This window comes from Chiloscyllium plagiosum, chromosome 3, assembly GCF_004010195.1.
Source record: "Chiloscyllium plagiosum isolate BGI_BamShark_2017 chromosome 3, ASM401019v2, whole genome shotgun sequence".
Taxonomy (NCBI): domain Eukaryota; kingdom Metazoa; phylum Chordata; class Chondrichthyes; order Orectolobiformes; family Hemiscylliidae; genus Chiloscyllium; species Chiloscyllium plagiosum.
The window spans coordinates 110292138-110317169 of record NC_057712.1 but is presented as its reverse complement, the minus strand read 5'-3'; the positions used below and the strand labels follow the sequence as shown (position 1 = coordinate 110317169).

General features: G+C 40.6%; 1 protein-coding gene across 8 annotated transcripts in view; it reads left to right on the top strand.

Moving 5' to 3' along the window:
- The window catches only part of pdss2 (prenyl (decaprenyl) diphosphate synthase, subunit 2), a 178114-nt gene that overhangs the window by 56702 nt on the left and 96380 nt on the right, over positions 1-25032 (top strand). For all 8 annotated transcript variants that reach the window (XM_043687065.1, XM_043687056.1, XM_043687060.1 and 5 more), the window contains exon 3: positions 22589-22723. In XM_043687065.1, coding sequence (XP_043543000.1) covers positions 22589-22723 — 135 coding nt within the window. The remainder of the gene's footprint in view (positions 1-22588; positions 22724-25032) is intronic.

The window sequence follows — 25032 nt, the reverse complement described above, 5'->3', positions numbered from 1 at the left end:
GTGTAACTCTCCTAACTCCAGACATGCAAAGATGATTTTCTTTCATTCATTTAGTTTTCTTTTTAAACACGACCAATAGCAGCAATTCGGATCAAAGTCCAACTTGCCAATTAAAATTGGCAGATATCCATCCACGTGCATCCCAATAAAGAGCAAATGAGACATCAGTGAGGATGACCTGTATACTTTGATAGTTTTTTTCTAAATTACTTTTTGGAACAATTTTGACCTACTTTTGCTATCAGAACTCAGACTTTTGATGGAATCTGACATGCACAACCTTTCAGAAATCCAGTGATACAGATTCAAACTTGACTGAAACTGCTTAAATTAAGCATCTTTTTTTCTGTATTCTTTTGAATGTGTCTTTTTGACTGTATGAAATATACACCTATATGAAAGATATAATTCAGTCTGTGAAAAATTTGAAACCAGCTTTTCCAATTCTGTATAACTGTTATACATGTACATATGTAATTTATGGTTGAAATTTAATGTACAGCAATGGAATTTACTCTTGTTTCTTCAAAAAAATTAGAAACATTACTTGGTGATCAGCAGGCTGCCACTAAATGACTATATCACTCGCTTTGCCTAGATTAAGGTTTACATATGTAAGTAATGGTCGCATACAAACTTCTGCCTTAAAAGAAAGTGGTAACTATTTTGTTGATTCTTATCCTTGTCTGTGTGAATTAAATTGCTGTTAGAGCTAGAAAAAGTTTGAGATTGTTAGTTTTGGAATGCTGATATTTTTTAAGCATCTCCCAATCTAATTTACTTCATTTTTGATCCTATGTGTTCTCACTAAGTTTAACTGATTTATTTGAAGGAATATTGTTAGATTAATATTTTTGGAGCAGTTTGGTGTTCAGAAACATTTTCTGTGTAAACGCAGTTGTAACATTGGAAAATAAAAGCAAAATACTTTGGATGCTGGAAATCTGAAGTAAACAAAGAAGATGCTAGAGAAACCCATCCGATCCGGCAGCATCTGTGCAGAGAGAAACTGTTCACATTTCAAGTCCGATATGCCTCTTCAGATCATGGGAGAAGAGTCCTATCAGACTCAACGTTACCTTGGATTCTGTCTCTCTGGAGACAATGCCCGATCTGCTGAGTTTCTCGAGCATTTTCTGTTTTCACTTCAGATTTCCATGGGGCTTTTATTCATGGTACTTTAATTTTTTAATCTAATTTATTTTTGAATACAGAGGATACAATTGACAACAACAAGTTGCACCTTTCATATAAATGCTTTTTGTCATGACTCCCTGGGCTAATGCTCTGAAAAGTAAGTTGCATTATTCTTGGATTCATCACAAAACATAGAACATTACAGCGCAGTAGGCCCTTTGGTCCTCAATGTTGCGCCGACCTGTAGATCCAATCTGAAGCCCATCTAACCTACACCATTCCATTCTCATCCATATGTCGATCTAATGACCATTTAAATGCCCTTAAAGTTGGTGAGTCCACTACGTTGCAGGCAGTGCATTCCACGCCCCTACTAGTCTGAGTAAAGAAACTACCTGTGACATTTGTCCTATATCTGTCATCCCTCAATTTAAAGTTATGTCCCCTCATGGCCATCACCATCTGAGGAAAAAGGCTCTCACTGTCCAACCTAGTTAACCCTCTGATTATCATATATGTCACAATCGAGTCACCTCTCAATCATCTCTTTGACGAAAACTGTCTCAAGTCCCTCTGCCTTTCCTCATAAGATCGTCCCTCCATACCAGGCAACATCTGAGTAAATCTTCTTTGAACCCTTTCCAAAGCTTCCACATCCTTCCTACGATGCGGTGACCAGAACTGTACGCAGTACTCCAAATGTGGCTTCACCAGAGTTTTGTACAGCTGCAGCATGATCTCATGGTTCCGAAACTCCATCCCTCTACCAATAAAAGCTAACACACTGTATGCCTTCTTAACTACCCTATCAACCTGGATGGCAACTTTCAAGGATCTATGTACCTGGACACCAAGACCTCGCTGTTCATCTACACTACCAAGAATCTTACCATTAGCCCAGTACTCTGCATTCCTGTTGCTCTTTCCAAAGTGGATCACTTCACACTTTTCCGCATTAAACTCATTTGCCACTTCTCAGCCCAGCTCTACAGCTTATCTATGTCTCTCTGTAACTTCCAACATCCTTCGTCACTGTCTACAACTCCACCAACCTTAGTGTCATCCGCAGATTTACTAACCCATCCTTCTATGCTCTCATCTAGGTCATCTATCAAAATGACAAACAACAGTGGACCCAAAACAGATCCTTGCAGTATCCCACTATTAACTGAACTCCAGGATGAGTGTTTCCCATCAACCACCACCTTCTGTCTTTTAGCTAGCCAATTTCTCATCCAAACCGCTAAATCACCCTCAATCCCATGCCTCTGTATTTTGTGCAATAGCCTACCATGGGGAACCTTATCAAACACCTTACTGAAATCCATATACACCACATCAACTGCTTTACCCTCATCCATCTGTTTGGTCACCTTCTCAAAGAACACAATAAGTTTTGTGAGGCATAACTGACCCTTCAGAAAATCATGTGGACTATCCCTTATCAACTTATTTCTTTCTAGATGATTACAAATCCTATCTCTTATAACCCTTTCCAACACTTCACTCACAATGGAAGTAAGGCTTACAGGCATATAATTTTCAGAGTTGTCTCTGCTTCTTTCCTTGAACAAGGGAACAGCATTTGCTATCCTCCCCAATCTTCTGGCACTATTTCCGTAGACAATGGTGACAATAAAGATCAAAGCCAAAGGCTTGGCAGTCTCCTTCCTGGCTTCCCAGAGAATCCTAGGATAAATCCCATCTGGCCCAGGGGAATTATCTATTTTTATGCTTTCCAGAATTGCTCACACCTCCTCCTTATACACCTCAATCCCATCTAGTCTAGTAGCCTGTATCTCAGAATTCTCCTCAACCACATTGTCTTTTTCTAGTGTGAATACTGACAAAAAGTATTCATTTAGCATTTCCCCTATCTCCTCTGACTCCATGCACAACTTCCCACTACTATGCTTGATTGACCCTAATCTTACTCTCGTCATTCTTTTATTCCTGATATACCTATTGATTCTCCTGTTCCTTGGATGCTGCCTGACCTGCGCTTTTCCAGCAACACATTTTCAGCATACCTATTGAAAGCCTTAGGGTTTTCCTTGACCCTATCTCATGTCCCCTCCTGGCTCTTATTAGCTCTGTCTTTGTCTTTCCTGGCTAACTTGTAAATCTCAGGTGCCCTAACTGAGCCATCACGTCTCATCCTAACATAAGCCGCCTTCTTCCTCTTGACAAGAGATTCAAATTCCTTAGTAAACCGCAGTTCCCGTGCTTGACAACTTCCTCCCTACCTGACTGGAACGTACTTATCAAGGATACGCAGTAGCTAATCCTTGAATAAGCTCCACATTTTAGCTGTGTCATCCCCTGCAGTTTCCTTCCCCATTCTATGCATCCTAAATAGTGCCTAATCATATCCTAATTGCCTTTCCTCCAGCTATAACTCTTGCCCTGCAGTATATACTTACCCTTTTCCATTGTTAGCTAAACATAACCGAGTTGTAGTCACTATCACCAAAGTGCTCACCTACCTCCAAATCTAGCACCTGCTCGGGTTCATTACCAAGTACCAAATCTAATGTGGCCTCGTCCCTTGTTGGCCTGTCTACATTCTATGTCAGGAAACCCTCCTGCACATATTGGACAAAAACTGACCCATCTAAAGTACTTGAACTATGGTAATACCAGTCAATATTTGGAAAGTTAAAGCCTCCCCATAACAACTACCCTGACACACTCGCTCCTATAGAGGATCATCTTTGCTATCTTATCCTCTATATCTCTGGAACTATTTGGAGGCCTATAGAAAACTCCCAACGTGGTAACCTCTCCTTTCCTGTTTCTAACTTCAGCCCATACTACCTCAGTAGACGAGTCCTCAAACATCCTTTCTGCAACTGTAATACCATCCTTGACTAACAATGCCACACGACCCCGTCTTTTTCCATCTTCTCAGTTCTCGCTGAAACATCTAAATCCCGGAACCTGCAATGACCATTCCTGTCCCTGCTCTACCCATGTCTCTGAAATGGCCACAACATCGAAGTCCCTGGTACGAACCTATGCTGCAAGTTAACCCACCTTATTCCAGATGCTCCTGGCGTTGAAGTAGATACACTTCAAACCACCTTCTTGCTTGCTGGTGCCTTCTCGCAATCTTGAAATCTTAGTTCTGACCTCACTACTCTTAACTCCCGTATACTCTGACTACAATTTTGGTTCCCATCCCCCTGCTGAATTATTTTAAACCCACCCAAAGAGCATTAGCAAATATCCCCCCCCTCCCCCCTCAGGATATTGATACCTCTCTGGTTCAGGTGAAGGCTATCCTCTTTGTAGAGGTCCCACCTACCCAGAAATACCCACAATTATCCTGGAATCCAAAACCCTCCCTCCTTCACTATCCCTGTAGCCGCATGTTCAACTCCTCTCTCCCTATTCCTCGCCTTGCTAGCACGTGGCACAGGCAACAAATCAGAGATAATGACTCTTGTTTTTTTCTAGCTCCCTTATTTTCTGCCTTAAATCCCCATCTCTTTTCCTACCTATGTCGTTGGTGCCTACGTGGACTAGGGGCTGCTCCCCCCCCCCCCCCCCCCCAACAAATTGGCAAGTTAAGAGAAATTGCTCAGAATAAGAAACATTGATTAGATGAGAGAGCTCCCCCCCCCCCCCCCCCCCCCCCCCACCCAAAAACAGTCTCCAAAACAGTATACGTGTTGAGGGGAACAGCTACAGAGGATCCCTGCACTGACTGCCAGTTCCTTTCTGTCCCCTGACAGTAACCCATCTACCTTCCTTTACCTGAATTAAAAGTTAAAGGTTTTAAAATAAATATGCAAAATCCTCAAAATACCTGCTTTTCAGACCCAGGTTGACAGAAAACAGAGGTCAGTTCTCAACAAGACTGACTATTTATTATGGTAATTCAATTCTTGCTACAGGTGAACAACTAAATTAATTAAACTCTACATCCTTTATAAATTCTCTCTTATATTCTCACACAGACAGATAAACATAAACAGCAACAAAAGAAATGGGTAGATGGAAAACTAGAAAAAAAAATCTGTTCTGTAGTCTTTAATCAGAAGATCAGTTCAGTTGGTTCCTGCTGATCTGAAATGTGTGTTTCAGCCTTTCTTTCTGAATGCTTTCACTAGTTGGCAAGAGGCACAGGGTGGCTGGTTCACATATGAAAGCATTCTGACCTGTCCAATTCAAAGCCATCAAGTTGCAGCATCTGCTGAAGGAAAGATAATCTGATTTTCTTTAGGTTTAAAGTGGCTTGCTGCAGAGAACTGAGAATTTGTTTTGGTTCTTACAGATTGGCTGCTTTCTCTTCTGATCAGAATGGCCTTCTCTTTAATGTTTCTTTTGTTCTATGCACAGGTAACTCATAAAGCTCAAAACAATTTCTAGGTCATTGTTAATACTTTTGGCACTAATATAACAATTTCAAATGTGAATAAATCTTACATTGTTCAATTAAAAATTCTTGAAATAAAAGGGGAAATTTTAATCATGTGCAGCTTCCTTCAGGCTGAGGTAATGCCATGAATCCACCTCTCTCCAGGAGGCGTTCTCATTACTGTCAAAGCAAAGGCAAAAAAGTTGCATTATTGAATGATCAGCAGTGCGCACTTACATTTTCAAGTTACTGGCCCCATTCCCCCAACAAACCTCATGATGCTACATTAGAGTGAACTGAAATCTTTTGAAATCTCCATTAAAAACTATTCCATGCATTATAATTTGACTGCACTGGGGGTGGAGGTGGGTGTGGGTGTGGGAAATAATCCACTGGGTAACTTTTGTTTCCGTTTTGAGAGCGTTTCACTGGTTAAGCTGGCACTGTTCATTGAGCTATGGGCATCTTTTATTAGTGCGTTGCTGCGAGCATGAACATGTGTTTGAGTAAGACAGATTAACGCCATTGAAAGAAGCCACAGCTTACGATATGCGGGCAAGTCTCTAGCAGCAATTTGTTCTCAATACTAATATGTGTTTGCACAGAGGCAAGCCAGAAATAATCAAATAGTTAATTACAGGTAATATTCATAGGCTTCCATTTTCCTTTTAAAAAAAATATAATTGAGCAGAGTAATTCTTTCATGTTAAAATATTTTCTGTGCACTGAAAATTACAAACACGCTGTGAGAGTCCTCCGGGAGAGGATTACTGCCAGAGGGAAAATGACAGAATCATAAATTAAAATCTGCTGTTTAATGAGGTCAGCTGAATGTCCTCAGCGTTTAATGTTTAGCTTTAGGTGGTGAAAGCGCACAGAGTAATGGAAACGTAGTTGTGATCCTTCTTTATGGGAACCACATTCAGCAAGTCAGTCCACTATACAAAGAATATTCTTTCCACCATTTCCTGCTCCAAAATTCCAAATTCTGAATGAAATTAGTTTGAAAGAAAATATATAGCATTTCTCTTCAGATTATTGTGAACACTGAGTGATGCGATGAAGATTGAACTTGTTGGTCTTCAGGGAGATGTTTTTTGTTGGAAAATCCCAATAGTGTAACAAGAAAACAGATATCGTCTGTTGCAGTTCTACCCTGATTGTCAGTCCCTGTGCCCACCAGAGTATTAAACTCAACAAATCACTGCCAAGACCTTGCATCATTCAACAAATCACTTCATGATTCTCCAGACACCAAATTCTCATTTAGACTCCTAAACTGACAGATGACAGACATTTTGTTAAACAAGACACTTAATTGGTAAAGTATTTTTGCCTTTGAAGATGAGTAATGCTGGTATTGCAACAGCATATATCTGTGTGTGTGTGTGTGTATGTATGCATGTTTTGTTTTCTAAAAACCTTTTTCAGATCAAAGCATACTATATCCAGGGAATCATATTATGTTGGAATCCCTTAATTTTGTTAACTTGCAATAGGGCCTTTAAGGTTTCACAGGTGTGACATTCCCAACATTAGGACATATTGGTAGATTCTGAAGCGGAGAATTTGGAAAGATTTAGGGTTAGAATTCCAGATTTTGTGTTCTAAACAGTTAAAGGCATAATGACCAAAGGGAATGAGAAATGTTCAAAGAAGATCAGAGTTTGCGTTTTGATAGCTGAAGAAGGATTCGAATCAGAATAGGATGGGGCCATGAACACAAGGATAAATATTTTAAATTTACTGTGTTTTCACCAGTAGCTAAAGACTGTCAACAAGCACTGCTGTGATTTTGTGGCATAGATAGTATCTTTAAATAAGTGGTGTCATGGCAGATTAGAAATATAGAAGTAGTGTGGGTCTGGGTGACCACCAACAGCCTAAGTAGTTAGGCAGGCAGTGCAGCAGTATGATGTGGTTCTGCCTGCCTATTGCCAGGATCAAGGGTGTCACTGAATTGCTGCGTGACTGGTGTTAACAGTATGAATAGGAAGAGGAATGAGTTACTGAAAGTAGATTTGGGAGATAGAAAGTGAAATTAAAAAGCAAGACTTTCAAGGATGGTGGTCTCAGGATTAATCCCAGTACCACATGCTTGTGAGCACAGGAATAGGAAGATTGATTGGTTGGTTGAACGAGTGACTGCAGGATTAGTGTAGGAAAGAGGACGTAAGATATCTGAGACAGTCGGACAAATTCTGGGGCAGGTACAAGCTGTTTAAGCTGAATGGTTACACTATGACGGGATTGGAACTGATATACTCAGAGTTGTAAATGCTCTAGGGAAAGTTTAAACAAACTTGTCACAGGGTGGGAACCTGAGGGAGTAGCTCAATCTAATTCGATTTGATTTTTATCAGTGTCACGTGTACTGAGATACAGCAAGAAGTTTTGTTTTGCCTGCTATCCAGGCAAATCATACCATACATAAGTACATCAGGATAATAGACAGAATGCAGGATATAATGTTCCAACTCCAGAGAGAGATCAACTCTAATGTATGAGAAGTCTGTTCAAAAGTCTGATAACAGTGGGGAAGAAGCTGTTGGAATGAGTTTTCCAACTTGTGTATTTTCTGCCAGTTGGGGGTGGGAGAGAGTATAACTGGAGGGGGAGGGGTCTTTGATTTTATTGGTTGCTTTCCTGAGGTAGAGTGAAAAATGGTCGGAGTCAGTAATACGGCTGGAAGTCTGGTTGGGTTGCGTTCACAATTCTCTGTAATATCTTGCAGTTCTGGGCAAAGCAGTTGCCATATCAGGCTATGATGCAGCCCGATAGAAAGCTTTCTGTGGCACATCTATAAAAATTGGTGTCATTGTGGATATGCCAAATTTCCTAACCTTCTGAGGTAGTAGATGTGTCGGTGAGCTTTCTTGACTGTAGTATCAACATAGATGGACCAGGACAAATTGTTGATGATCTATACTCCTAGGAACTTGAAGCTGTAAATCATTTCCATCTTAGCACCATTGATACAGACAGGGGCATGTCCTCCACTCCATCTCTTGAACTGGAAGGTCATAAAGCCTGCAACAGGAAGGAGAAAAGGGACAAGTGAAATTAGAAGGCATGTAATGCAAAGTTGAACATCATCTAAGGTTAGAATGCAGAACAATGTCAAACAGGTAAAGGGCACTATACCTGAATGCATCCAACAGTTGCAATACAGTAGATACATTAAAGGTACTTAGAGGTAAATTGGTGTGATCTAATCACCACTACAGAAACATGGCTGTAGAGTAACCAAGACTAGGAACTGAATATTCAAGGATACTTGACATTTAGAAAGCATGAGGAGAAAGTGAGGACTGCAGATGTTGGAGATCAGAGCTGAAAATGTGGCTTGCCAATGTGTGAACATAAATGACCGATCTCAGAATGGCTAAACATTTTATGCTGAAAATGAGTTGCTGGAACAGCGCAGCAGGTCGGGCAGCATCCAGGGAACAGGAGAATCGACGTTTCGAGCATAAGCCCTTCTTCATCCCTGTTCCCTGGATGCTGCCTGACCTGCGCTTTTCCAGCAACACATTTTCAGATTTAGAAAGCATGGGCAAAAAGGTGGACTGATAATTAGGGAAGAGGTCAATGTGTTAATGAGGGTGGAACTCATAATGGAAGAACAAAATGTGGAATCTTGTTTGGGTGGAGCTAATAAACAGCAAGGACCAGCAACCATTAGTGAGAGTTATGCATAGGTCATCTAACAATTGGGCATGGGATCAGTCAGAAGATTAAGAGAAACATGTCGCATTGGTAATACACTAATTATGACTGACTTCAATCTGCATATAAATTGAGTAGATCATTAAAGCTGTGGAGGATGAGTTTCTGAACTGTGCAGGGGATAGTTGAGGAAATGTCTGTTTCAGATTTAGTATTGTGTAATAAGGCTAATTCATCATGTTGTACGGGAACCTTTAGGGATGACTGACCAATTTTGATAGAATTTTATATTATGTTTCAAAGTGGTAGTTCAGTCTGGTATTAGATTTAAACAAAGGAAATTGTGAAGGTATGAGGCACAAATTGATAGGTAATCTTTAAACAATTATTACGTAGTTTACAGCAGCTCTGCCTTCCTTCAAGGTGTAGGAAATCCCTAAAGAGCTAGTCAGCAGTGACCAGCAAAGGAAGTTTGAAGATTGTATAATAAACTTAAAAGATTGGGAGAATTTTAGAGTAGAGCAAAGATGGACCAAGAAACTGATGAAGAGATCATGGAATATGAATGTAAACTTGCAAAAGAAAACTGTAACAGCTTATATTGAAGAGAGGTGTTTGACTTAGACAATAGTTTAATTTCAAGCAGTGTCTGGTGAATTTACAATGTGGAATAGAGAAATGGCAGCAAGTTAAATGATCACTTGGTGTGTTTTCACTGAGGAAGATACACAAAACTTCCCAGAATCGAAGAACAAAGTAACAAGGGAGAATGAAGATTTGTAGGAAATTAGTAAGAAGTTTGACAAGTTGTTGGAATTGACTTTCTACATCCCAGACTGTTGAAGCAAGTAGATGTGGAGGTAGAGGATGCCGTCATGATCACCAGCCAATATTCCGTACCTTGTTTCATCCTTGTGAAACTTCTCTGGACTGCTTCCAACGCCAGTGTACCTTTCCTTAGATCAGGGGGCAAAGCAGTTCATAACATTCCAGCCATGTCAAACAAGTGCCCTGTATGGTTTTAGCAAAGCCTCCCAACTTTTATACATCATTTCTTTTAAAATGAAGGCCAACATTCCATTTGCTTTCCCTATTATCTGCTGAACTTAGTTGTTTAGTTTTTGTGTTTCATGGGTGAAGACTCCCAAAGTCCTCTATTCTTTAGCTTTCTGCATTTCTCCATTTAAATAATAATCACTTTCTCTATGCCACATGGCAAAGTGCATAACCTCACAGTTGCCCACAATCAGTCTACTTGATTAACTGTCTGAATCCCTCTGTATATTGTTTGCATCAGCCTCACCACTTGGCTTACTACCAATTTTTATCATCTGCAAATGTGGTTATAGTCTCCTGACTTGCTTCATCCACATTTTTATTATATGTTGTAAATAATTGTTATCCTAGCACTGATCCCTGTAGCACTCACTACTTGCAGGTTGCCATCCTGAAAATGGCCTCCTTATTCCAATTCTCTGCCCTTTATTAGATAGCCAATCTATCCATGCCAATATACTACCTCCAACACTGGGCTGTTATCATTGTCAGTGGTCTAGTGTGTGGTACCTTATCGAACAACTTCTGAAAAATCAAAATATATTACATCCATTTCTTCCCCTTTATCTTCATGCTCAAAGAATCCTGGTAAATTTATCAGACATGATTTCTTTTATAAAGCCTGTTTGATCGTATTATGTATTTCTAAATGCCCTGCTGTTACATAATTTATAATAGATGCTAATATTTTCCCAATAACAGATAATGTTAAGCTAACTGGTATAGAGTTACCTGATTTTTTGTCACCTCCTTAGATTAGCCATGGGCAATGCAGGGTTACAGAGATATGGTCGTGGGGAGAGGGTCTGGGTGGGATTCTGTTCGGAAGGTTGGTGTGGATTCAATGGGCCAAATGGCCTGCTCCCATACTGTAGGGATTCTATGATTCTCTCTCTTAAATAGAGATATTACATTGACAGTTCTCTAATCCTTTGGGACTGTTACAGAATCTAAGGATTATTGAAAGATTGTTACCAGCATATTCACTATCTCTGTTGCTAGTTTCTTTATTTCATGGGATGCATCCCATCAAGTCCAGGGAACATAATGGTCTCCAGTGGTTTCCTTCACACTTTTTCTTTAGCGATAGTTATTATGTTGAGACAGGGGCCAATTAGCTCAGTTGGCTGGATGGATGGTTTGCAATGCAGAGTGATGCCAACAGTATGGGTTTGATTCCCAGACTGGCTGAGGTTATCGGAAAGTTTCCTTCCCAACCTTTCCTCTCACCTGAGGTGTGGTGACACTCTGGTTAAATTGCCACCAGTCATCTCTCTCTCTATTGGAAGAGTATTCCTGTCATCTGGTAACCCTTTAGCTTTTATTGTATTTATTTCCTCATTTTGCCTTTGATTATTTAGTTACAGTGGAATACTGTTAGTGTCGTCTACTGAGATACAAAATACTTAATTTTTCATTTCCATTTCTTTGGTATTCTCTACTCCAAGGTCTGTGGTAGCTCAGTCATTGGGTATATTTCAAGTAAATTTCTAAATATAAAGTGATATGGGGATAGTGTGGGAAAAAGGCATTGTATTGGATGATTAGATGTGATTGTTTTGAATGGCAGAGTAGGTTTGACAGACCGACTGGCCTATTCCTGCAATGTTCCTCTCATTGAATGTGTTAGCATTGTCTTGTTAAGGTTACTTCCAAGAGCAGTAAGAGTCAATTGTCTTGTATAGGACTGGAGTCTAGAAGACTGGTAGGCTTGGGTATCTGATAGACCAAGTAGGCAGTGGTGGTAACTATCTGTTTCTTAAGGACTTTAGTGTGAAATCATGATCATTTTGTGAGCTTTTCCTGAAATCATCAAAAATTCGAAGTATTTCTCTAACTTGTCATGGTGCAATTTGAACTCGAGACCCTCTAGCACTGTGGTACATAAGTCTTCCTGACATTTGGCATCTAACACCTACATCTTACTGCCCTTGTTTCAAATACTTTAAGATCCACTTTTTGCCCAAGCTTTCAAACATCATCCTAAACTTTAATCCATTGACTTAGTGTTCTTTGTGATACATTGGGATGGTTTGTATGCTGCAAAATATTGTGAAAGTGGAAATTGCCTTTTTACACCTCCATATACTGAGACAAAGTTGTAATTCTGGGATTCTTTTATGTGTTTAATTGAAATTTGTTGGGAATGGTGAGTAAAGGTTTTGTGAGCCTGACAGAATTTCTTTTTAAGAAAAGCTGTTGTGATGGATTCAGATCCCTGTAGCTGCGGTACGGCAGTTTAACCTGATTTGAACCCTTGGTCTTTTTTTCTATATTTCTGTCTCATGGTGAGTCACCCAACTAAACTTGAATTCCTTCTTTACTACTCCAGGCTGATCTGTTTACATCTAAATCCCATATATGGCTTTGAACTGCAAGAAGTGCATGGACATGATTGACTGTTTCAGAGGGTTTTGTGCTTTCTTTCTTTACAATGCATTGCAATGAAAATTGGAAAAACAATCAGAGGTGTGAGTTGTGTAATGGTTGTGGCTTTAAAACCTTTATCTTTGAACTTTTTTTTGCAGCAATAATTCTGCTCAATTTCTTCATAATACCAAAAAATATTAAAGCTTGTTATTGAAGCAAGCATTTGTGGAAAGCCATGTTTAGCCTGTGTAGCACATGAGTAATTGCAACATACATCAAGTGGTTTGAGCTAGAGTAGGTGGCATGATTCACTTGTCTTTTCCTTAATGATTCCCCTGATTCGGGCCTGAGTTTTCCCAGGGGTTCCATATGATCATTTTGGTTATTAAATTTCCATAATATTGCTACTTAAACAGAATATTCTGTTGTATAATTCAGCCTACTGTGGGTTTTTTAATGGTTTAATTTTACACTCTTGCTTTTATCCATGCATTTGTTAACATTGTTTCATGATTCTTCATTAAAGACCAGTGAGATGCTAATTGATATATCCCTGTTTTACAGATAACACATGCGCTGTGCCTTGGCTCATCAAAATCTTTTTGTCATCCTTTGGGATTTAATTTATCATACTTTCTCCTCAGTATAATGTAGCTGCTAACACCCTTAACCCATAAATTATGATATACAAGATATTATTTATGATCCCAGACTAATAGAAAAACTTAAAATAGTTCATTTTATAACTGTATGGCTTCTGAAGAGCATGAATCAATGAGAAAAGATGGTTTAATCTCAAATATTTAATGTGCAAACTTTACGTGATTTTAATATGAAAATTTCACTTTCCTTATCAGATATAACGAAAGTGAGAGTAACATTTTTTAACTACTTTATTGAGTGATCAACAGACACTCACTCATGGTGTAAGGTGGACTCTGATACTGCTGTTGTTTTGAAATGTCCAAATAAAATCCAACAGGCAAAGCTCATCCTAAATACAGCAACGAGTTCACGGAATCACAGAATTGTTATGGTGCAGAAGGCGGCCATTTGGCACATCATTGCTGCACCTTATGTATTATCTGGTACCAATCTTCTACCTTATCGCCATATTGCTGCACACCACTTCTATCCAAATAGTCAGCCAGTGTCCTCTTGAATGCCTGAATTGAACTTGGCTCCATCACATTTCCAGACAGCCCATTCCATAACGTCACCACTCGCTTCATAATAACCTTGTTTTCTATATTGCTGTTGCTTCTTTTGCGCATCACTTCAACTCTCTGTCCTCTGTACAAGTGGGAACAGCTTCTAGTCCCCTCACGATTTTGAAAACCCGCATTAAATCTGCTCTCAGCTACCTTCTCTCCAAGGATAACAGGCACAACTTCTTCAATGTGTCATCAAATCTGAAGTTCCTCATTTCTGGAACCATTCTTGTAAATTACTTCTGTACTCTTTCAAATGTACTTACATCTTACAGTGGTTAGCACTGCTGTCTCACAGCGCTAGAGACCCGGGCTCAATTCCCGACTCAGGCAACTGACTGTGTGGAGTTTGCACATTCGCCCCGTGTCTGCATGGGTTTTCTCCGGGTGCTCCGGTTTCCTCCCACAGTCCAAAGATGTCCGGGTCAGGTGAATTGGCCATGCTAAATTGCCTGTAGTGTTAGGTAAAGGGGTAAATGTAGGGGAATGGGTGGGTTGCGCTTCGGCAGGTCGGTGTGGACTTGTTGGGCCGAAGGGCCTGTTTCCACACTGTAAGTAATCTAATCTAATCTAATCTTTCTTATAACATAGTGCCTGTAACTGTACACAGCTCTCTGCCTGAGGTCTGATAAGTATCTTGTATGAGTTCGGCATTATCTTCTTGCTTTTGTACTCTCTGCCCTGATTAATAAAATCAAGGACACTGTATGCTTTATTAAATGCTCTTTCCACCTATTGTGCCATCTTCAATGATCTATGCACACTTACACCCATGTACCTCTGCTACTGTCCATCCTTCAGAATTACATCCCCTATTTAATTTTTCCTTGTGTTTTTCCCATCAAAGTGTATCACCTCACACCTTTTGGCATTTATACTCATCTGCCTCCTATCCAACTATGCCATCAACTTGACAATGTCTTTTAAGTGTTTCGCATCATTCAGCTCACAGTTTACAATTCTCCAGGTTTGGTTCCTTCTGCAAACTTTTTAAATTGCTCCCTGCACACCAAGATCTCGATCCTTAATACAAATCAGGAAAGGCGAAGGTCCCATGGGAGCTTCCTCCATCCCAAAAAGTATTCATTGACCATTGCTTTCTATTTTTTGTTACTCAGCCAGTTTTGTGCCCACATTGCTGCTGTCCTTTATATGCCACAACCTATAAGCTTCCTCAAGTCTATTGTGTCTCACTTTATCAAATGGCTTCCCTGTATGTCACTTCAGCAGTATTACCGTCATCGACCCTTATTGTTACCTCTTCACAATGCTCCAGCAAGTTAGTTAAACATGATTTCTCCTTTAGAAATCCATAATCAACCCATTTTTTTTGTATTTGACTACTAATTTTTTTCCTCGAATAATTGTTTCTGTATGTTTCCCCACCACTGAAGTTGGTCTCTAATTACTGGGGATATCCTTGCAACCTACCTTGAATAATAATCATGATTTGGAGATGCCGGTGTTGGACTGGGGTGTACAAAGTTAAAAATCACACAATACCAGGTTATAGTCCAACTGGTTTAATTGGAAGCACACTAGCTTTCGGAGCGACGCACAATCACCTGATGAAGGAGCGTCGCTCCGAAAGCTAGTGTGCTTCCAATTAAACCTGTTGGACTATAACCTGGTGTTTTGGTTTTTACCTTGAATAAGACTATGATGTTTGCGATTTGTGCAATTTGCAATTGGCAGAAACCCAACTACAAAGGAACTTCGATTGTTCGAAGGACACGGGCAGGCAGTATTTCTTTTGGTTAATCGAATTCCAAATAATCGAATGCGGGATAACATAGTTTAGCTAAGCATCGGGACCTTGCAATCTTGCCTGATAATCGAATGCTAGATATTCAGGGTTCCTCTGTATACCAATAATCCCATATGATCTAGTTTCATTGGCTTCTCCTGTAAGCCGACCTTGCATCCCCTACAATCTGGGATGCATTCATAGATGAGCAAAAGCAGGTCACATAAGATAGAATCTTTGATGCATTTATCGCCTATTGTGCCAGAAATATTCACATTTCATAAAAGAATCATAAAATTGACGAATTGACTTGAAAGAACTGTACATTCATTTTGTTTTATTTTTCCGTTGGGAGAAACACTTCACTTCAAATGATTTGCTTCATTTTTTTTTATTTCCAACCTCGAACAAATGCTATTTTTCTTGGTCCAATGTATTTTCTCCTGAGTTTAGAGTGTAATCAGAGGTAGGCAGTGAAGTGGAGCTGAGATAAAATCAGATCAGCCATGGTTTTATTTAATGGTTGAGCCGGCTCAAAGGTCCAAATGGCCTGCTCCTGCTCCTAATTTGTTTTGAGTAATTTTGTTATTTCAATATTAGTTTATTTTAAGGGGAAATATTAAACTTGTTAAAACTATAGAATGAATAGGTTAAGTAGAAGCTCATTTCTCCATATGTTTTGTTGTATTTCGACCTCTTCTCAATAGATGAGGTTAAAACTGTATGAAAGATGTCCTAGACATAATTGCTAGAGACTGTCCACTTTGTATGATTAATTTTGCAGTGCATGACCCACGATAAAGGATTAACCCATATTAATTTTGCTTTTTGTATGAGTATCTTGGGATATTTTTGTCTTATCACCTATTTGTTGCTGGAGGATTCTATCCACTATTGGGTTTTACATTGTGTCGCGCAGAATGCATTGACCCCTTCATTTAAAGCAATGTGTCTAAAAGTCCTGACCTTCAGCCCAATTTTTAAAATTCTTTCTCTGAATATGGGCATTAATGGCTGGGCCAGCATTTATTGCTCATCTTTAATTACCCTTGAAAAGATGGTGGTGAGCTGCCATCTTGAAATGCTCTAGTCTATGATGGTCGGTACACTGCAGTGATTGTAGAAAAGAAGTTTACAAATTTTGATCGAGCAGCAGCAAAGGAATGATGGTATGGTTCCAAGTCTAGATGATGTGTGTCTTTCAGGACAACCTGCAAGCAATAGTTTTCACATGCATCTGCAGTCCTCCGCTTGGGAGGCAGTGGGTTGTGGTAATGTCAATGAGCTCGCATGGCAGATGGTGAAACTTGGATTTAATAAAAATCTGGAATTAAAAGCTAGCCTAGTGACAGTCATGAAACCATTGTTGATCTTACAAACCATCCAGTTGACTAGTGTGCTTGAGAAAAAGAAACCTCTTATACCTACCTGGTCTGGCCTGCATGTGACTCCAGACTCTCCGCAATGCAGCTGACTGATTATTGCCATCTGAAATGGCCCGAGCAAGCTAGTCAGATCAAGGGACAATAAGGGATTGGCAATATGAACAAATTTTAAAGAAAACTTGATGCCTGGAAAAACCTTTTTGTCACATTGCTTTTACATTTTTTGCCAATTACTTTTACTCTATGCCCTGGATCCTTTCATGTTTGTTGCCACACCTAACAGGAAGCATGCCTTATTTTTAAATTAATCTGTGGGCATAATTGGCTGTATGAATATTTATTGTGCTATCCCTGGATATCGTTGAGCAAGAGTGGCGAGCTGCCTTCTTGAACTGCTGCAGTTTATTTGGCATGGGTAGACTAATAAAGCTGTTATAGAGAGAGTTGCAGGATTTTGATCGAATGACAGTGAAGAATCGATAAAATATTTCTGATGGTGAGTGGCTTGGAGGGGCAGTTGTAGGTTGCCACGTATTTGCTGCCCTTGTCCTTCTAGATGGTGGTAGATGTGGATTTGAAAAGTGCTGTCTAACGGTCTTGGTAACCTTCTGCAGTGCATCTTGTAGATTGTATACACTGCTGCCACTGAGCATCACTGGTGAAGGGGGTGAATGTTTCTGAGTGTGGTGCCAAACAACCAGGCTGCTCTGTCAGGGATGTTGTTAACCTTTTTGAGTGTTGTTGAAGCTGCACTCATCCAGGCAAGTGGAGTCCATTCCATCACAGTCCTGACTTGTGCCTTGTAGATGAGGACAGGCTTTGGGGAGTCAGGAGGTGAGTTACTTACTGCAGTATTCTTAGCCTCTTATTGTTCTTGTAGTCACAGTACTTATATGGCTAGTCTAGTTTGGTTTTTAGTCTGTGGTAACCCCCAGGATAAATATATGAGATTCAGTGATGGTAATTCTATTGAATGTCAAGGTGTCATAGTTAGATTCACTGTTGTCCGAGTGGTACTAATGTTCCTTACCACTTGTCACTTCAAACCTGGATGTTGCCCAGGTCTTGCTGAATTTGGACATGGACTGCTTCAGTACCTAAGGAGTTGCAAATAGTGCTAACCATTATGTGGTCATCATTGAACTTCCCACAATGATCTGATAAGAGAGAAGGTTATTGATGATACAGATGGTTGGACCTTGGAAACTAACCTGAAGAACTCCTGAGGAGATACCCTGGAGCTGGGAAGACTCATCTACAACAACAGCAACCATTGTACTTTGTGCAAGATAAGATTTCAACCAGGAAGAGTTTTTCCCCGATTCCCATTGATTCTAGTTTTACTGGAGTTCCTTAAGCCACAATGGGACCATTGCAGCTTTGCTGTAAAGGGCAGTCCTTTTCACCCCGCCTGTAATATATATGATCGATTAGATTAGATTACATTACATTACATTACATTACATTACATTACATTACATCACATTGCGGAAACAGGCCCTTCGGCCCAACGAGTCCACACCGACCCGCCGAAGCGCAACCCACCCATACCCCTACATTTACCCCTAACCTAACACTACGGGCAATTTAGCATGGCCAATTCACCTGACCTGCACATCTTTGGACTGTGGGAGGAAACCGGAGCACCCGGAGGAAACCCACGCAGACACGGGGAGAACGTGCAAACTCCACACAGTCAGTCGCCTGAGGCGGGAATTGAACCCGGGTCTCTGGCGCTGTGAGGCAGCAGTGCTAGCCACCGTGCCGCCCACAAATTATAGAATCCCTACAGTGCAGATCGCATCTGCACTGACCCTCTAAAGAGATCCCACCCAGAAATACCTGCCCCATCCCTGTAACTCTGCTTACCATGGTAAACCCATCTAGTCTGCACATCCTTGGACCCTATAGGGTGATTTAGCATGGCCAAGCCAGCTAACCCGTACATCTTTGAACTGTAGAGGAAACTAGCCATGATTTGCTGAATAGTGAGGTAGGCTTCAGGGGCCAAATGGACTATTTTTCCTATTTTCATTACTGATAACAGTTACTCCCTATCTAATGGTTCACGATACCTCCTCATTTTGAATATCTGTTATTCCCAACTTCAAATATGCAGCAAACAAATCAGTTAAAATCCATGCTTTTGATTAGTTTTGAAATAGTTTTGTCTAATCTATAACCATTGTCAAATAAGCAGAATGTGTTTAAAATAATCTCACCTAAACAAATGTCGCATATATCAAATTCTGTCCATTACTTTTGAGTAGTGTATTAAGCTCAAATTTCTAACAAAATTGACATAAATTATATAGCGTACAGAAAGTTCAACCCTGGAGGAGGTCAAATAAACAGACCTCCTCCATCCATTGAACTAGATTTTTATAGTGAGAAACAAATTTTAGACAATTAGCATCTAACTTGTAAGTTTCTCCTCCAGAAGGCATGTTCTGTACAGTATAATGTTTTTGGTTACTTGAGATTGTATTCAACATCTTTCCTCCTGACTTGTGGTACAGCTTTTGCAGAATTGCCTTTTTGTAATCTTTTTCTACTCAGCAACTTCTGTGTTCTCTTTGACCTGTTTTTCTAATCAACCTCTTCAGAGGTGTCATTATAAAACTTTGGAGCAAGTGGGACTTGAACCTGGATCTCTCAGTCCAGGGATAGGGCCACGGCCACTACCGCTGCACCACAAGAACCCTCTCGATACACAAACAAAAATGCCTGCAAACACTCATGTTGTAATAATAATGCATGTTATGCAGTATTTCACCTGTCTCACAGCAGTCATTCATTAAAGACCCTAATGGGAGTTATCTACAGGCCCCCAAACAGTAGTCTGGATGTACGGTGTAAGTTGAATAAAGAGTTGAAATTGGCCTGTTGTAAAGTTATTACTGCAGTTGTTATGAGGGATTTCAACATGCAGGTAGACTGGGAGAATCAGGATGGTACTGGACCCTAAGAAAGGGAGTTTGTGGAGTGCTTCCGTGATGGATTCTTAGAACAGCTTGTACTGGAGCCTCCCAGGGAGAATGCAATTCTAGATCTGGTGTTGTGCAACAAACCGGATTTGATCAGGGACCTTCAAGTAAAGGAGCAATTAGGAGGTAGTGACCATAATATGATATGTTTTAATTTGCAATTTGAGAGGCAGAAGGAAGAATCAGAAGTGTCAGTATTGCAGTTGAACAAAGGGAACTATGGAGCTATGAGGGAGGAGCTGGCCAAGGTTCAATATCCTAGCAGGGATGGCAGTGGAACAACAATGGCAGGTATTTCTGGATATAATGCAGAAGGTGCAGGATCAGTTTATTCCAAAGAGGAAGAAAGATCCTAAAGGGAGGCAGGGGCGGCCGTGGCTGAAGAGGGAAGTTAAGGACTGTATAAAGATAAAAGAGAAGAAGTATAATATGGCAAAGATGACTGGGAAACTTTTAAAGAGCAACAGAGAATAGCTGAAAAAGCAATACACGGAGAAAAAATGAGGTACAAAGACAAACTGGCCAAAAATATAAAGGAGGATAGTAAAAGCTTTTTTGGGTATGTGAAAAGAAAAAAAATACTTAAGACTAAAATTAGGCCCTTGAAGACAGAAATGGCTGAATTTATTATGGGGAACAAGGAGATGGCAGAAGAATTGAATAGGTACTTTGGCTCTGTGTTCACTGGGGAAGACACAAGCAATCTCCCAGATATACTAGTGGCTGAAGGACCTAGGGTAATGGATGAACTGAAGGGAATTTATATGAGGCAGGAAATGGTGTTGGAGAGACTGTTAGGTCTGAAGGCTGATAAGTCCCCGGGACCTGATGGTCTGCATCCCAGGGTACTGAAGGATGGCTCTAGAAATCATGGACGCATTGGTAATCATTTTCCAATGTTCAATAGATTCAGGATCAGTTCCTGCGGATTGGAGGGTGGCTAATGTTGTCCCACTTTTCAAGAAAGAAGGGAGAGAAAAACAGGGAATTATGGATCAGTTAGCATTACGTCAGTGGTGGGAAAGATGCTGGAGTCAATTATAAAAGATGAAATTACGACTCATTTGGATAACAGTAACAGGATAGGTCAGAGTCAGCATGGATTTACGAAAGAGAATTTGTGCTTGACTAATCTTCTGGAATTTTTTGACGATGTAACTATGAAGACGGACAAGGGAGACCGAGTGGATGTAGTGGACCTGGACTTTCAGAAAGCCTTTGATGAAGTCCCACATAGGAGATTAGTGTGCAAAATTACGGCAAGTGGTATTGGGGGCAAAATACTGACTTGGATTGAAAATCGGCTGGCTGACAGGAAGCAAAGAGTAGTGATACAGGGGTCCCATTTGGAAGGACAGGCGGTGACCAGTGGGGTACCACAAGGTTTGGTACTGGGACCGCAGCTGTTTACAATATACATGAATGATATAGGTGAAGGCACTAAAAGTAATATTAACAAATTTGCTGATGACACAAAGCTTGGTGGCAGGGTGAAATGTGAGGAGGATGTTATGAGAATACAGGGTGACTTGGACAGGCTAGGTGGGTGGATGGATGCATGGCAGATGCAGTTTAATGTGGATAAGTGTATGGTTCTCCACTTTGGTGGCCAAGAGCGGGAAGGCAGATTATTATCTAAATGGAGTCAAGTTAGGTAAAAGAGAAGTACAACAAGATCTAGGAGTTCTTGTCCATCAGTCAATGAAAGTAAGCATGCAGGTACAGCAGGCAGTGAAGAAAGCTAATAGCATGCTGGCCTTCATAACAAGAGGAATTGAGTATAGGAGCAAAGAGGTCCTTCTGCAGCTGTACAGGGCCCTGGTGCGACCACACCTGGAGAATTGTGTTCAGTTTTGGTCTCCAAATTTGAGGAAGGATATTCTGGCTATTGAGGGAGTGCAGCGTAAGTTCACGAGTTCAATTCCTAGAATGGCAGGACTATCACATGTTGAAGGATTGGAGGGACTGGGCTTGTATACACTTGAGTTTAGAAGGATGAGAAGGGATCTGATTGAGACGTATAAGATTATTAAAGGATTGGACACACGAAAGGCAAGAAGCATGTTTCCGCTGATGGGTGAGTCCAGAACCAGAGGACGCAGCTTAAAAATAAGGAGTAGGCCATTTAGGACAGAGTTGAGGAGAAACTTCTTCACCCAGAGAGTGGTGGGTGTATGGAATGCTCTCCCCCAGAAGGCGGTGGAGGCCAACTCTCTTGATACTTTCAAGAAAGAGATAGATAGATCTCTTAAAGATAGTGGAGTCAAAGATTATGGGGATAAGGCAGGAACAGGATACTGATTGTGGATGATCAGCCATGATCATAATGAATGGTGGTGCCGGCTCGAAGGGCCGAATGGCCTACTCCTGCACCTATTGTCTATAAGGTTTGTTTTGAGGGGTGAAGATGTAACCTTTTCACATTCACATGGTAGGTATGCCATCATGGTTCCAAAAACCATGAAAGTACGTTAAATATATAAAATGAGCAAAAACAATAGATATGGGTATATATTTTTAATTGGATACTTCAGGATCTGCAAAGTGTTGATCAGCCTGAAACCCAAATAACTAGTGTTTCATTATGCAAACATTTGGAGTGAAAATGGAAAGCAAGAATTTGTCAATTTGTTTCTCAGTAAATGTTATTTCTGATTTTGTAGGGGATTTGTCTACGACAGCAGAAACAATCTTCAGCTGCGAGGTCTTGTTGTCTTACTGATGTCGAAAGCAGCTGGACCTGGCAAAACAGCTGATCCTCTACTTGAAGGTGACCTGGTCAGTGGAATCTACCCCAGGTATGCTTTACTCAACTGATGTCAGTTGCTGTTTGTCAGCATGCTTTCAGCGTACTCAGAGGTTGAGTGCATTGTTTTTTTAAATGGCTTTTCCACTTTTTAAACCATCCCCTACCATTCATAGTAGACTATGTTTCTAAAGGAGCATAATAAGATCTTCAGAGTTTTGGTATCTTCACTTATTAATCCAAAGCAAGTAATGAGAGTAGTGTAGGCAGATAGATTTCATGTATTTTATGAGGACAGGAGCTAGATAACATTTATGAGGGTGAAAAGAGCAGAAGGATGTCTTCCTTGGGTTAGATGAAGAGACATAGAAGGAGGCTTATGTAAACCTTCAAGGCTGGTGAGCTGAAAGGTCTTGTTCTATGCTGCGCTGCATCTTGTCTGAGAGGCGGTGGAGGGGGGGAGCACGGACATACTTTAGCATTCCCAGTTCTTTGAAACTGACTGTGAGGGAATATGTGAAAATAAACTGAATTGCCTGGTGGTGTGTTCTCATTCATTAAGGGGAAGCTAAATGAGTACTTATGGGAGAACAGAATGGAAGGATATTTTATCAGATGAGATGATAGGAGGCTTAAACGTAGCAGAAACACAAAAACCAGTTGGGATTAATGGTCTGTTACGGCAAAGCACCATAGTATGGCCAGGAACATCCCAATGCAGCTATCACCGATCACCACTTGTACTTCTACATTTTCCAGTTTGACCAGGCTCTGCATTTCTTGCTGGGAGGTCTAAACCTGGCCTGTTCAGAAATGTGGAGTATGCCTGATATCAGAATTTTTCATTGTGCAAGGTCACTGGGAGAAGTCAAGTCACACTTCTTTTTATGGTACTAGCTGCAGAATTCTAGTACATCTTTGTTCACTAAAACGTTGGCTGAGAATTGGTGCTCCAAGCACTAAGTTTGGCTGCAGATGTCTTCAATGGCAACTGATTGCTCATCTCAGCCACTGAGAGAGTTCATTGGGTCAACCTCCATTTGGGTGGTTAAGAGCTGAATGGTGAGCTTCTCGGTGAATCATTGGCCTCGATGCTGAAGTCCTCTCTTACTTACCAGAGGCTGCTGGCCAAACACAGGGTCCTGGAGGCTTAGTTTTTGTGGGATCCAGCATCAGGAAGATAAGCCATTTTCTTTTGGGTTTCATAGTGTGACAGTCTTGTGGAGTGAGGGACAGGAGGCAAGGGCAAGAGGATGAGATTCAGACCAAATCTGTTGTCCCCCCTGCCAATGGAGACTCTTCCCCCCCGCCCCCCCACCACCACCACCACCACCACCACCAACCATCCACAGTTCTTTGTTTTTTTTTGTTTCGTGTGATAATGTATAGACTAGGTGTCAGAAGAGATGAAAAGACCAAATAAAACGAGGAAGCGAGTGTCTGAGGTATGCAGAGTGAGAATCCTAGAAAACAAAAAACAAAGATGGAAGAAAGGTGATAATGGTGGAATAAAGTGATGGACAGTTAATTGAAGCTGAAACTATATCAAATCCAGATAGATGCAAAATTATAAGATAGAATTGGAGCTCCTTTTTGAGGTAAGGGCGGAATCTGATTGGTTTGAGTTGAGAAACAAATGTGAGTAATTGTGTTAGATCTCCAAACAGAGGGACAGAGGAGCAAATCTCAAGCAAAGTCACCGATGAATGGACCTATAGAATAGTGGTACTAGGGGAAACCTTAACACTCAATTGGGATGATGTCAGAAATTTGTCCCCTTTCTTCCTCTTTATGAACAAGTATTCGTGAGGATGTCTTTGACCAGTGTGATCCCCATTCACTTGGGAAGGGAGTATCTGATCCTGGAGAATAAGGTGAGCCAAGTGTCTGTGGGAACACTTAGCTAAGATTGATTACGCCATCATATGTTTTAGATTAGCAATGGAAAAAAGTGAAAAGCAATCTAAAGTAAACGTTTAAATTGGAATAGGCTTAACTTCAGTGGGATGAGCAGAGGCCTAGCCAGGGTAAAAATTTATCACAAACTAACAGGGAAAGCCATGGGACCAATGGATGATCTTGAGGAGGATATATTTCAAATACAGGTAGTTACATGTCAGAAAGGTTAAGTAGTAGGAGAAATGAGGCAGAACTTCTAGGTTAATGGGGCAAAGAGGGTAATATATCTTTGGCGACACTAGGCATGGCTGGAATTCTTAATTAGTGTTTTTTCTAAGTGTTTACTAAAAGGATGCTGGTGAAATATCAATCAACATACAGATGATTGATGTAATGAATGGGGTGAAAAATCTGCTTGTCCCAGTTATTTGTAGCAGAAATGATAGCAATACTAAAGGAGTG